This window comes from Perognathus longimembris, chromosome 28, assembly GCF_023159225.1.
Source record: "Perognathus longimembris pacificus isolate PPM17 chromosome 28, ASM2315922v1, whole genome shotgun sequence".
NCBI lineage: Eukaryota > Metazoa > Chordata > Mammalia > Rodentia > Heteromyidae > Perognathus > Perognathus longimembris.
In genome coordinates, this window is record NC_063188.1 from 33,820,025 (window position 1) to 33,835,639 (window position 15,615).

Consider the following 15,615-nt stretch of genomic DNA (forward strand, 5'->3'; position numbering starts at 1 on the left):
ATCCATTTCACCTCTACCTACATGCTCAGCCTCGCTGGGACACTAAGATCAACTCTATTCCTAGATGGGGGAGTATGAATAAATATTGTTTTCAGTGCTCTGGCACCTTGCCTGGAGCTTTCCAATCATCACACCACATACTCAAAAACAATGAAATTTAGCTGCAAACAATAGCCTCATATGTGACATTTGCCCATGTTACTTATAGTACCACTAAATCTCTGATAGACCAAATTCTTATTTCCTTTTTATTTTATTTATTATTTTTGTAGGTTGTGGGGCTTGAACTCTGGGCCTGGGTGCTGTCCTTGAGCTCGTGCTCTACCACTTGAGCTACAGCATCACTTCCAGTTTTCTTGTAGTTAATTGCAGATAAGAGTCTCATGGACTTTCCTGCCCAGATTGACTCTGAACTGCAATCCTCAGATCTCAGCCTCCTGAGTAGCTAGGATTACAGGCATCAGCCACCAGCACCCGCCTCTCCTTTGCCTTTGAGCTAGAAGGCCTTGGTCTAATCACTTGTTTGAAATCACTTGTGCCTTGATTCACTTCATGTTGCCTATGTTGTCTGAGATCTCTAGTCTAAGATATACCAAATGCCAGCGCTCAGGGATTGGGATCTTGTAACTCTTCCAGGCCCCTACTACAGGTCAGGTGTTTAACAGCAAACCAGCTCACTTGCTTAGAGTCCTTCTTAGACCTGCTCCAGAAGATATCAGCACTGGGAGATTATTTGTTCTTCCTTAATTCCTACTTTGTAGTCCACTCCTTAAAACTGGCTATATAGTTGGGACCAGTATATATTAATTTCTTTGGAATTTTGATTCTTTCCTGCTCCATAGATCTTTGCTGCCCAAATTCTTACCCTATTATATAATTAGTATTTCCAATTCCAGTAATTCGTGGCCATCTTCCATTTAGTCCTCCCCCAATCACGTTCCAATGAGAGAAAACCAAGAACTCATGAATACATATATATTTATTTAATTCATAATATAGCATTTTGGATAGGCTGGGATATTTAGAGAGGGATGAGACTGTATAATCCACAGGTTCTCATATTTCTGTCACCAAGAGGGACACTATTGGTCCAGAGCTCCCAGTACCAACAAGCCTGGGGTAAAGCATTTGATAAAAAATAGTTCAACAATAGTCTAATAAATATTCTAGCCAATAACAATAACACAGCATATGTCTGAAGCTGGCAGACCACACCATGAAAGGCAATTTTGTCTAACCTAATGGCAGTAAGTCTAGCCAACTTGAAATACGCAGCCAAACACAGCTCATTGGCTCTGAGGCTGCAATTGGCTTCAGGAGCTAGAAATACATGTGGGAGTGGTTCATATCTACCTGCCTCATTTTCCATTCCTTGGAAGAAAAGGGTTCAAATATCTGTTCAAGATTATTCAAAAGTCCATCTATGGATTGCTCCATCCAGGTAGTCATATATAAATATGTAAACCAAGGAAGCTTCGAAAATTACCCTCAAAATATTTTAGCGGAAAAGAATGCCTAAGTGATTTAGCTGCAATCTGAATTTCACAATGGGATTACATAATTAAAAACACAGCCAGATGCAGTTTGCTTACTTACAAGTAGCCAGAACCTCACTCAACATAGCATTACAGATTTTTTTCCATATTCTCAAAACAGGCTTACATTTTTGTGCTTTCTTCAATAAGACATATAAAAAGTGGAAACAGGCATAAATTGTAGACAGAAAATAATTTTCCAACAGAAAGAGTTGTGGAAAACTTAGTACAGCAACATCAAATGTTATGAAGGCCCCTTCCTTGAAGGGGTTAATTATAGGTCCCATTCCCTGTGTGCCAATAAGTTCCACCAGAGCTAAGCCAGTGACATTTCTCCAGATCCCTGGCATCGCCAGGACTGTATGAAAGTCTTTAGTTTATTGAAGTAAATCTCTGGGACTCACCACACCTCTACTAATTACTTTGTAACGTTCTGTCTTGGAAGTCACTTCTTTATTTGGCTCAGAAATTAGGAATTTAGAGTCAAATGTCATTACTTTCCTCAAGCCCTGTTTAACTTCCCAGATTATTCAGGAAGCTTAACTCTGACTAGTTGTGGGGTTTTTTTTTTTTGCCTATGATCAAAAATTAAATCCACCTCCAAAGACCAAGGTTGGGGAAAAAATGAAATGTCATTGAAAAGAATGGTATCACTAGTGCTGAAGACAAGAAATTCTCCAAGATAATTGCCAAAAAGGTTTTGAGGAGAATAGTGCTCATTTACACATATGAGCTCTGGTTCATGTGCAAAATAATATGAATACAGACCAAATGGAGTTGTAACCAACATTTTCTATCCAATAAGAAATACCACTGTGGACATAAGAATATAAGAGAGTGATTACTCATTTGTTCATTCATACATTCATTCAACAAACATTAGCCAGGCAACTACTCTGTTCCAGACAATGTACTAGGTATTAAAAATACAACAATAATAACAAAAGATAGTCCTTGCCCTCAACATATTCCCTGTGTAGTAGGGAAGGTAATCATTACACATCAAACTTCTTTGTGCATCAAAGTAACCTGAGGAGCCTGTCAAGATTGTGTGAATTCTCTCCTATGATCCAGATTCCAAATTAAATAGATCTAGATTGGGGTCCAATAATCAATTGTTCTAGCAAATGAATCACAAAGGTGATTCTAACTGGTGTTCTGAGGATGGCAATTTGGAAAACATTGCTATGTAATGTGATTATTGCTGAGATAGAGCCATGCCTGGAGCACCAGGGGAGCTGCAAAGAGGGACACCTAACCCAGGCTAGAAGCCAGGATTGGTCTGCCTGAGAAAGGCGGAGGAATATGGAAGGTAGGACAGGTAACATGCAAAAGGTAAGGTGGAGAAAATAACCTGAAAATTAACTTCAAACAATTCTATTGACCTCTGTTGACTACAGAAAGTGATGAATATTCATTGTAAAATAAATGCCAGGTTCTGTGCTAGACAGTTTATACATGCATCATTTTTGTCCACTTACAGCTTTTTTTGAAAGTTAATTGGAGATAAGACTAATCAAGATGATGTATTCATAAATTGCTTTGTTAAATGGCAACTCCTCTGTACAACTACTTTAAATAAGATTTAAATAAACGTTTCCAGGGCTGGCTTTGAACCTCAATCTTCAGATCTCAGCCTCCTGAATAGGCAGATTACAGATGTGAGCTCACAAGCCAGGCTCTCATTTCTTGATTCCTAATTAAGTACAAATACATTTTAAAGCCAAAACAACCGACTGCACTACTACATATATTTATCTGAGCCTTTCTTTGTATCTCCTTTGGGGCTGGGGATATAGCTCAGTGGTTAAAAACCATGTCTAGTGTGTATGAGGTCATAGGTTTGAGCCTCAGCACCTACAACAAAAAATATTTTCTCCTTTGTATCTCCATCAGTGTTATTTTTCAAGTTAGGTGGAGAAATAATACATAACAGCTATGGGGTAGGATTTATATACTTTGCTTTTTTCTGCAAAATAGGCCATTTGACAGCAAAGACTATGCCTAGATTGCCTGGCATCTAATAGTTTACTGAACAAATTAATTAAGAAGCATTCAGCAAGCTAGTGGAAAGCAAAGGGGGAAATATTTGACATTGTAACAACCCTTCCTTGGGGAGATTTGACATTGTAACAACCCTTCCCTGGGGGAGGGCTTGCTGCAGTTTTCACTTTAGAGTCCCACACAAATAATTCTTTAACAACTTCCAAGGAGTAGATGCCCTGTAGCAGACTTAGCCCCTGGAAGGGAGGAAGCTCTGGCTCTCTGAAGTCTCAAATCTCTGCAATGGAACTGGCAAAAGCATAAACCGGGAAGCTCAATGCCTTCTACAACCCTGATTAGGGTTAGGAAGCAATTTATGTCGGCATTTTCCAAGAGGGAGTGGCTAAGCAAATGAGTTTCACGAACAAGATTGCAAAAGGAAGAGTATTTAACCTATTTAGGAACAAGACTATACTCAGCATTCTCCAACACTTCCGAAGTGTTTTATCTGAAAGTACAAGTACATTTATATGCAAATAATTGCACCTGAAACAATCCATTATTAAAGACCAAGTAAAGCAAGTTTCTAAAGAAACTCCATTATGCAGTTCCTTTTATCATAACTCTAGTAATGGATGTACTTGAAATGCATATTATATTTCTTCAAAACATCCTATGACAGATTATTTTTGTCTCAGTACTCAAGGCCTGGGCATTGTCACTCTCCTTTTCCATTCAAAGCATGCACTCTACCACTTGACCCACAGCTCCACTCCCAACTTTTTGGTGGTTAATTGGAGATAAAAGAGTCTCATGGATTTTTTTTTCTGACTGGGCTGGTTTCAATCTGCGATCCTCAGATCTCAGCCTCCTGAATAGCTAGGATTATAGGGATAAGCCACTGGTAACCAGTTGTGCCAGAATTTTTCTTAAATTTTAATTAAACATTTTTAGTGTCTTTAAATAGTTGCACAAGAAATTTTCTATTTAACGTGTGCATTTGTGTGTATAATGAATCTTAATCAGAATCACCCATTCCATCATTCTCCCTCCACCATCTATCTCACCCCATCTGCCTTCTTAAGTTTCTTAGTTCCATTTTCACATATGTACATTGAGTATTAAACTGTATTTGCCCACCATTTCTCTTTATATTCATCTGCCCCCCCCCTCCTTATAGCTCTCAGACCCTCTCAGTCAAGACACATTTCAGTTTCCTGGTATTCATTTTGGTAAACTGTTAACTGGTCAAAGGTTATACCATGGAATCTCACTCCTGCATATACAATATTTTAGTCAGTTTGATCCTATATATACATGCATTTGACTCTATATGTGTTTACATATATGTTTATATTTTAGGTCTACCATTTCCATATATGAGAGAAAACATGTACTCTCTGTCTTTCTGAGCCTGACTTACTTCACTCAACATAATTTTTTTTTCCAGGACAATCAATTTCCCAGCAAATGATATAACTTCATGCTTTTTGATGGATGACTAGCATTCTAGTGTATGCATATATGTGTATGTGTGTGTGTATCTATATGAATAGATACATACATATACATTTATCACATTTTCTTGGTCCTTTCATCACTTATGGTGCATCTGGGCTGTTTCCTTAATTTGGCTGTTGTGAATAGTACAGCATAGAGCTAGGATATGCAGGTGTGTGACAGAATTTTAAACAGATGATGCATTCCTTGCCCTTAAATAGCATTAAGTAGTGTCAATGAAACTGCTACACTTCTACCTGAACGAATTTTCTATCTACCAATAGTATTCCTTATGCAATTTTGTTCGTAACTCTCTTAATCTAACCAAGAGTGCCTCTTACTGTTCATGTCCTGTTTATGTCTTGATTTTACGTGATAAGAGAGAGAAAAGGCGGGATGGATGGAGAGAGGGGAAGAAATATTTATTTTGATGTTTCTTTTAGTTTGTATTTTTTTTTTTTTTTTTTTTTTTTGCCAGTCCTGGGCCTTGGACTCAGGGCCTGAGTGCTGTCCCTGGCTTTTGGCTTTTTGCTCAAGGCTAGCACTCTGCCACTTGAGCCACAGCGCCACTTCTGGCCATTTTCTATATATATGGTGCTGAGGAATTGAACCTAGGACTTCATGTATATGAGGCAAGCACTCTTGCCACTAGGCCATATTCCCAGCCCGTTGATGTTTCTTTTAGGAGATCAAAATGAATGGTGCAATTTATTTTCTTGCCCAAGTGAACATATCAAGAAATTTATTGTACATATATAATATATAAAATGATGTATTTATATATTATATATACACAAGCATGATTTCCTTACAATAACTTATTGATTGTAAGTTTTTCATTAAAAGTGGCATACAATATGCAATAATTTGATAAAATTATTACAAAATTCTATTAAGCCAAATAGGCCAGTATTAGAAAGACTGACCACCATCCCCACTTCTGTCTATCTAGCTCCTTATTCAGAATATCTTTCTATATTACTTACCTAGAGTTATTCTAATTCCTTTAATATCATTTGCACTCTGAAATCAATGGGAATTTTAAATTCTCCAGTGACAATGGAGACATTGTCTAAGTTTCTTCTCCAGTGGCTGGAACCCAGACTACTCAGATAATTTGCTCTGAGAAATTCAATATATTAATTCAAATACAAGCTTTTGTGCACAAAAATTAAATCTACAGTAACTAGCTCTTTTGGATGCTTCAAATAAACTTTCCTTTGTGTCTCATGTTATTGAGCACTAACTGAAATTTAAGAGGGAAAGGACTGCTGAACTGTAGAGCCAGTGAATTCTCTGCTCTCTTGAAACTTAATGGCAAGCTTTCATCCCAGACACATAGGGAGATTCCTGAGGCCTGCAGTTGCACTCCTGCCGCTCAGGATAATCAATAAAATCAGGGGCAGGCAAGCCAGAAAGGATCATTAGGGATTTGTTCCAGATTGTGAATGTTGGACAAACTGGTAGGATAAAGGTCACATCAAAAGTATGAAGATGGAGAGAGTTAGCTGGGTCATAGAAAGACAGCATGTTGTTGTCATAATCCAGGAGGACACCAAGACGCTTAAGCTGTGGGGGCACATCCACCAGCATTTCCTTGTTGTTATGTCTCACCACGAAGTTACTATTACAACGAGAGAAGACCCAGGAGGATGCATTCTTGCCAATCCATTCATTCTTTGGAGCTGATTTGTAGGCAATACCAATTGCATACCTGTGAGGAGTGGGAAGGACAGAGACAGAGACATTTGTGAATAATTTGTGTTGCACTAAACACCATAGAGGCTATATAAGGAATGGAACACATGCTTCTTCCTAAAGTAGTTCACACATTTTTAATATTGTTATCACTACAGCTTTAAAATGTAAGTAGAATGGTATAATTATTTCCATATCTTAGTCAAGTCTATTTTCCTTTACCTCTCCTCTCCTCCTTCTCTCTCTTCCCTCCCTCCTCTTCTCTTTTCTCCTTTCCTTTTTTTCTAATTTGGCAGTACTGGAGTTTAAACTCAGGGCCTCACACTTGCTACCCAGGCAGGTATGATACCAGTGAGACTCTGAGATAGTGTTTTGCTTCTCATACAGGTGGCACCCTTGAGCCATGATCTGCCTACTTTAGGCTTCCTGTAGTTTCTGAGATTTCAGAAACACACACACACACACACACACACACACACACACACACACACACACTACTATGTCCAGTTTCCCTCCATGGAGATGAATCTCACAGATATCTACCCTGGCTGGCCTGGAATTGTGGTCTTCCCAATCTCAGCCTCCCACATAATTTAGGATTAGAGGTGCACATTACTATATCCAGCTTTGGGTTAAAAAGGAATCTTGTCAATTTTTATTGTTTAGGCTTGCCTTGAACTGCAATCTTCCCATTCTCAAGCTCCCAGATAGCTAATATTATAGGTGTGAGCCATGGGAATCCAGCCTATCTTTATTAAAAAGCTGTAAAAATCTTATTTTCTTCATTTTGGTGGAGTAGGACTGGGACTTGAACTAAAGGCCTTGCTCTTGTTGGGCTATACCCAATTGCTCTTGAGCTATACCTTCAGCCCTTTCTGGTTATTTTTAGATAGGGGTCTTATTTTATCCTGGGCTGACCTCAGTTTCAATTGTCCTTGGCCAGCCTCAGACCACAATCCTCCTGCCTACAGCCTGCCCCATAGCTAGGATTACAAGTGTGAACCACAGTATCTGCCTTGTTTGTTGAGATAAAGTCTCACTAACATTTTTCCCAGATGGCCTTCAAACTGTGATTTTCCCATCTCTGTCTTCTAGGAAGTAACTAGTGTTACAGGCATGAGCCACTATGCCTAGCAGGCAAATTTTTCTAGATTGTTTTTCATCATACACATTTTACCTTTGACTTATTGCTTCTAGGACTGTGCTGTAGAATCCAATTTCAGGGGAAACTAACAACAGAGAAGATAAGAGAAAAGAAAACTGATATCCACTTACCATGTTGAGGAACCCATGACCACTTCCCAATAGTGGCAGCCACTGTCAATGAATATATTTCCTGCTGCCCCATAGCACCCTGTGCCACTAAACCTCTCTGGGGTATGGCTTTTCTTCAGAGAGCTTTCATCCTTCTCCATCTGCAGTCCATCATTGGAGATCTTCAACTTCTTGTGAGTCATTTTGGGATCCAATTTAAAGGGCTGGCCTGAGGAAGGTAGAAAAGAGAGGAAATTTGACAAAGCACTGAAGCAATGGACTCTTATCCTCCAGGAACAGCACTAGCAGGAAGCCTTGAGAGGAAAATCACTTTGGAATCAGAACAAGCTGTCTTCTGTTTAGATTACATAAACAAAAAAGGCCAGCAGACATAGTATATAAGAAAGTATGGACAGAAGTTATTCACCAATAACATAACCTTCATGGAATATTTCTTTTTTTTACTATGGGGAAAACGTGTACTGCATAGTTTATCACATTAAACGAGATCTATCGTGTTCTCAAATATGATTTGTCTTTTATTTCATTGGGGTCTTTTTTGAGATGGAGTCAATTTTTGGACGCATTTTTATTAGCACCAATTCGTTGTACAAGGGGGAGGGTTTCATTTTGACATCTATGTATGCATATAATGTACCTTGATTCTACTTGCCCCCTTTTATCATTCTCCCTCCTCCCTGCTCCTCTGAGTAGGTTCTAATGCTTGAAGTGGGAGAAAGTGAGAGGCACTGGTGACGTTATCACTACTTGGTGGCAGAGCAAAAGAAAAATAACTTGAGGAATCAGTAACAGGACATTTTTGCCTTCTTAAAATTGGAATGCAAACAATATAGAATTAGGCAAACTTATTAGGGTGACTATTGCATCATCAATGATCAGAGAAAACATTTGTTGTATAGGCTCATTCACAAAAGAGAGTTATACAACAAAGTATTGCTCCCTGATGGGCACCCATGGCTCAAACCTATAGGAAGAGGCTCATAGTTGAAAAAGGAGCTGTGGCTCAAATGGTAGAGCACCAATCTTGCTTGCACAAAAAAGCTCAGCCCCAATGCCTAGGCCCTAATTTCAAGCTCCAATACTAACATGCCGAAAAGTGTTCCATGAGGTCAGATGTTAGGGAAGGCAAGATTTGCATTATTATGGCAAATGGTTCTATAACAGGCATTATTTGCCACCCTAAGGCCTTTCCATAATTTATCTTTCATTCAATCTCCTACCCTTCCTTCCTTATAAGGTAAGCTAATAAAATGGAAACAGAAATCAGAGTAGTGAAAATTAATGAAAGTTTCTGCTTTTCTGATAAAAGGAATACCAACTCTGTCTTCCATCATATCTTAAAAAGCAATGTGAAGCTGGGTACTGGTAGCTCATGCCTGTAATCCTAGCTACTCAGGAGCCTGAGATCTGAGGATCACGGTTGAAAGCCAGCTTGAGCAGAAAAGTCTGTGAGACTTATCTCCAATTAACCACCAGAAAACCAGAAGTGGTGCTATGGGGCAAAGTGGCAGAGCTCTAGCCTTGAGCAAAAAAGCTCAGGGATAGTGCCCAGGCCCAGAGCTCAAGCCCCATGACTGACAAAAAAAAACAACAGTGTGACATGTGGAGGTTATAGTGGCCATTTGGTAACAAGCAATGCACAAAGGGAAATGGAACCTGTGCCTTCTCTGTCATCAAGAGCTGCTTCACCAGCGCTTATTACCTGCCTTTAAACTTCCTACTACATGAGACAGAGAAGAAAAGCCACTATTCTTTTAAGTAACTAGTAAATACCATTTGTGAAGTTACGTTAGTGGCACTTTCTGTTAATTTACAATAAAAAACAGATACAGCTCCTCTGTAGTAGACTTGCTGGATTATCACAAATAATGTTCTTTTGCTCAATTGTCTCCCAAACTTGGTGGTAAAAATCAGTGACTTTTAAAAAATTAGTGCTGAGAAAACCTCATCACTAATATCCTCCCATGTAATTCTGGGTTTTGGTTTTGTACACCCAACCCCACACTCCCGCCTACCCATGGATACCAACAAAACCTAAAGTACAAACCACAGCAGCAACACTCCTCTACCCAGTGCCACTGCCCTCATACGCTGATGGGGTGCCATCTCAGGCTAAGGATCTCACTAGTATGGAGCTGAAAGTGGGTCTTTTTGATGGAGCCACCACAACCTACTGTTTGTTTTTAGTCTGGTGGGTTCACTGTTCCGGCTGCCCGCTTGGTTTATGGCTTTAACAATGAAGATGTAGCGTGTTCCACTCTGGAGTCCATGTACTGTGTAATGGTTCTGTTTAATATTGGGCACAATCATCCAGCTATCCACTGAATTATACAGGCCTGTAAAGTAGGCAAAGACAAGGATATCAATCAACAAAAAGAAACTAAAGAAAAACATACTGAAAATTCAATCACAAGTTTCTCTCCCAAAAGAAAATTTATTTTGCTTTGTTTTGAGTCTTAGAAGATATAATGAAATGAACCAGGGATTGTGAGTCCATTATTTTATCCCACAGAGCTAAGCTTTTGCCTGGCTCCTTGCTTCTAGCAATGGAATGCAAGTACTAGCAAAAGTAATATCATGTCATCTTTGTGTCATATAATATAGAAATAGCCACTCCATGAAATCATAGAATCATCACTCTTAGAGTCTTTGCATCATTACCCTAATGTCCACTCCTCTGAGAGCCTAATCTGGCCTTGTATGAGTGGAGCAGTCCTGTGCAGAGCATGGAAACATGGAAATCAGAGCAGAAGGGATACTTACATATCAAATTTCCCTCATTTTACAAATGAAAAATCAGAATAGAGGGAAGAGAAGGCCAAAAAGAGTTGGTGATGGTGCTGAGAGCAGAACACTGGTATCTTTTAATCCTAGGCCAGTGTTCTCTGCATGACACCACAATTCATGGGGTGACTGGAAATGTTCCTTTGTCTCTCTACAAGGTAATGAGGGCTTAAGACTCTACACTTCTACCTCACTGTCATTCTTAATTCCCAAGTTTTCTGGAATCCAGGAGATGGCATAATATTGCATATTTTTACCTCTTCCTAGCTCTGATTCTCATTCTCCTCTGGGGTCAGGTGATTCAGTAACACATTGTCAACTTGAACAATTTTCCCTCTCAAGTAGGGGAAGGGAGCAGATATCTAGGCTTCTGCTTTAGACTGCAAACATTAACTTAAAACAGGAGAAGATATACATAACCAAAAACATGTATTTGGGCAGTTATCAGTAAAAGAGTTCAACATATTAGACTGGATTATCTAGACAAATCTCTTTTGTTATCTTTTTTTTTAACCATAGTCCTACAAAAGGGTGGAAGGGAAATGAAAGAAAAATGAGCAGTGGATTTTGTCACTTCCATGCATTTCTAATAAAAGACTAAGTGAAGGTGAAAATTGAAAATAATGTGACGAGTTTTTTTCAAGAAATCTAATCTAAAGGGTTTAATGATTAATTTGGAGGAAGTGGAATAAAAAACCTAAATGAAAACTAGAAAATAAGCATAATTGGAGGAGTGTTATAGAAAGAATAATAATTGGTGAAGATGCTCAGTGATTTTATGAACAAGGATGGGGCTAGGAACAGTGTTTGAGATCTCACCTATCTACCTATCTCACCTATAAATCACAAATTGCACATGAAATTTTAATACAAAAGGGGAAATGGATGGTCTTGAAAATATCTTTCAAATAATACAAAGACAAATAAATACGAATGAAGTTCACAATGAAGTAACAATGCAATATGAGAAAAGAGGAGAACAATCTGCATGAGCTAATATGGAATGATTTCTAGGAAATATCAATAAAAAAAAGCTAACTGCATAAGAGCATATATTCTATACTATTATTTTGAGAGAAAGAAAGTAAACTACATTTGTTTAGATTTACAAAACAATAACAACAGAAAGGATAACCCAGAAAAGAATAAGGTTGGTCACCTACAAGGGATTAGAGTGGACAAAAAGAGCATTTGGGAAAGGACTGGGTTACAGCTCTGAGGTAGAGCCTTACTATGTGCAAGACCTTAGGTTCAATCCCCAGCACTTCAAAAACAAAACAAAGACAACAAAAAGATTTAAGAGGGAAGGAGGCTTGTCCTGGTATACCTTTTACATAATTTTCCCTTTAGGAGCTATGCTATATCCCTAAAAGTTAAACTTAAGCCAGGCATGTGACACGTAACATATGTAATCCTGACCACTCAAGAAGCAGAGTGGGGAGGATCTTGAGTTCTAGGCCAGTCTAGGTAAAAATCACTAAGACCTTACCTCGGAAACGAAACATGAACTAAAGTGCTGGGGTATACAGCTCAAGAGCTAAAGTGCTTACCTAGCCTAAAAAATTAAATTTAGCAGGGCTGGTGGCTCATGCCTGTAATCCTAGCTACTCAGGAAGCTGAGATCTGAGGATCACAGTTCAAAGCCAGCCTGGACAGGAAAGTCCATGAGACTCTTATCTCCAATTAACCACCAGAAAACTGGAAGTGGCACAGTGGTTCAAAGTGGTAGAGAACTAGCCTTGAGCTAAAGAGCTCAGGAACAGCACCCAGGCCCAGAGTTCAAGCCCCATGTCCAAACAAAAATTAAATTCAAAAAAATGAAATGAAATGAACTTATTCAAGATGAAAAATGAAATAAACAAAGATGGGAAGGTCCGAGTCTCTAATATTATTCTCCCACTTTAAAAAAATGTCAGACTTCCAAGCCAGGACAAGATAAGGTCAAAATGAGCCTAGCATGTTTTGTTATGCTAGAAAGTAAGCAAGTGCTCATGATGATGAGAGCTACCTGAAAGATTCCCACTGACTAAATCTGGACGGTTTAAGCATGAAAATGGATAAAGGAAGTAAAACATTTTAAACCATTGATAAAAGGGAATTGGAGTATTCATACTGCTAAACAGAAAACATGGAGCAGGTTCTTGCTTACAGTAGAATGTTAACTGTCAACATATAAATGTGAGAGGGAGTTAGGAAACAATCACTTTATAATCATCAGAGTGAACATTAATAGGCCAAGTATCATCAGTAATGCTAAAATAGAGGTAGAGATGGAGTGAGAGAGGTTTAATGAGGAAGCAGGATATTTTCATGACCTTAAAGGATCACCAAACATATTGTTTATTAGTAGCAAAAGAAAACTAGGAAATACACTATGAAGAAATCAGACAACATTTTGATAAGGTGATCAAAATTAGCACTAACAATGAAGGACAAGTGGACATCCTGTGCCTCCACATATGACACACGAGGGACAAATACTTTTCACCAGTAAAAGTTTCCAATTGCCATCTAAAACTTTGCTTAAGGTCTCTGCTGTGTGTGTGTGTGTGTGTGTGTGTGTGTGTGTGTGTGTGTGTGTGTGTGTGTGTGTGTACTGGGGCTTGAGGTCAGGACCTGGGTCCTGTTTCCTAGTTTTTTTCACTGAAGTCTAGTGCTCTACCACTTGGGCCACAGCTCTGCTCCTGACCTTTTGGTAGATAATTGGAGATAAAGGTCTCATTGTCCTTTCTGCCCATGCTGGCTTCAAACTAGTATCCCAAGGCCTCAGCCTTTGGGGCAGCTAGGATTGCAAGCATGAGCCACCACCAGTGCTCAGCCCACGGCTCTGCTTTTGTTCCTGTCCTATTGGACTTTCCTATCAATGACTGGAAGAAGACATCAGGCTGAAAGGGAAAACAAATGTTTTGGAAGGTAAAATCTGGATCCCAAAGACTCATGGCATACTAGAAAAAGAGGTCCAAAGCTAACCCAGTAAAATGTAGTGAGGATAAATTCAAGGTGCAGTTCAAATTTAGGTACTCAATATTATAGAAATAACATCTGGAATACATGGGATGTCACCTGACTTTATGTTCAGTAAACAGAAGTTAGTGTGGCTGGCCCAGGAAAAAAATGTAGGGCAAGAAGACAGGAATTTGTGTACAGAAGAAATAATCCAGGGAGTGGGAATATGGCCTAGTGGCAAGAGTGCTTGCCTCGTATACATGAAGCCCTGGGTTCGATTCCTCAGCACCACATATATAGACAACGGCCAGAAGTGGCGCTGTGGCTCAAGTGGCAGAGTGCTAGCCTTGAGCAAAAAGAAGCCAGGGACAGTGCTCAGGCCCTGAGTCCAAGCCCCAGGCCTTGCAAAAAGGGAGGGAGGGAAGGGAGGGAGGGAGGGAGGGAGGGAGGGAGGGAGGGAGGGAGGGAGGAAGGAAGGAAGGAAGGAAGGAAGGAAGGAAGGAAGGAAGGAAGGAAGGAAGGAAGGAAGGAAGGAAGGAAGGAAGGAAGGAAGGAATCCAGCTACTTCTGAGGCAATCAGACCATTTTTTTTTGGTCAGTTGTGGGGCTTGAGCTCAGGGCCTGGGTTCTGTCCCTGAGCTTTTTCATTTAAGGCTATTGGCTCTACCACTTTGAGCCATAGTGTCACAAGAGGTTAATTGGAAATAAGAGTCTCACAGGCTTTCCTGCCTGAGCTGGCTTTGAACTGCAATCCTCAGATCTCAGCCTCCTGAGTAAATGATATTACAGTCGTAAACCACTAGTACCCAGTTTTATTCACTTTTTAAAAATTACACTTTAGGAAGCACTTTGACAAACAGAAGTGTGTCCATAAAAGGGTATCAGATCATTTATAAAAAAACAAAACTGTGTTGTATGTCGAGTAGTTAAAATAATGAGATGTTTAGCCAGAATAAAGAAAATTTAGAAGGGACAGAGGACTGATCTAAAATTATCTAGAGCACTGTCATGTGAAAGGTGTTTTAGGCTTGTTAATAGAAGAAAGCCAGACCTAGAACTAACTGGTAACTGGAGCATAAAGCTTGAAACTCACTAAACTTGAAATTCAGTGTCAATATCATCTATTTCATAAGTCTCAGCAAGTATTCATGCGGAGTGAGATAATGTTATAGAAAATGGTGAAGCATAGCCATTTTTTAATTAGTGTTAGTATTTACTAAGAGAAACTTCTTATAATGAAGCACTGGGAATTGTTAGTAGTATATAACCACCAATGGGCTGCTTCATTAAAAATGAGCATCCCACCACTGGCAATGTTCAAGCAGAGACAGGGCCATCATTTACTGCATGTCTGTCAGAAGAAACGATTCAACTAGGTGATTCCTATGGTCTAGTTCAACTCTAAAATGTGAACATTTTTATCACTATTTATCACACTTTGGGCTTTCTGTACAAATGACTATATAGCCTTGAAAGCTGAGGTGACAACCTTTTGATCTTTGTTAATTCTTGGTCTTGTTCTCACCTGCTGGGACACAACTACCTTCCTCACATCAGGAAGAAGCACAGGTACTGGCTCTAGGACTTTTCAGAACACAGAAAAGTATGTTAATGAGGCTGTAGAGGTTGTAACCTTGTTGCCTGAAAAAAAAAACCACTCAGGAACACTGCTACACAGGCCAAGTGGCTTAGGTTGGAGCTGCATGAGGCAAGTGTTTTTTTAATGCTTGACTTTCAAATGTCTTTTTATCACCTCCCCCCACCACACTATTCTCACAAATCAGAATTCTGCCCTTGTTATCAAATAAAGGGAAGAAAGTCTATAGGGAGAGTTTAGTTGGGAAACTCTTTTCATGTTAGCCTATAAAGTTAGCCATAAATGCAAAGTGCAAAG

At 39.3% G+C, this 15,615-nt stretch overlaps 1 protein-coding gene across 4 annotated transcripts in view; it reads right to left on the reverse strand.

Moving 5' to 3' along the window:
• Nucleotides 1-5,693: 5,693 nt before the first annotated feature.
• The window catches only part of Mid2 (midline 2), a 99,112-nt gene continuing 89,190 nt past the window's right edge, over nucleotides 5,694-15,615 (reverse strand). For all 4 annotated transcript variants that reach the window (XM_048335750.1, XM_048335749.1, XM_048335747.1 and 1 more), the window contains exons 8-10: nucleotides 10,166-10,327; nucleotides 7,992-8,199; nucleotides 5,694-6,732 (exon numbers count right to left, since the gene is read on the reverse strand). In XM_048335750.1, the coding sequence (XP_048191707.1) occupies nucleotides 6,330-6,732; nucleotides 7,992-8,199; nucleotides 10,166-10,327 (773 nt within the window). In that variant the 3' untranslated portion in view covers nucleotides 5,694-6,329. The remainder of the gene's footprint in view (nucleotides 6,733-7,991; nucleotides 8,200-10,165; nucleotides 10,328-15,615) is intronic.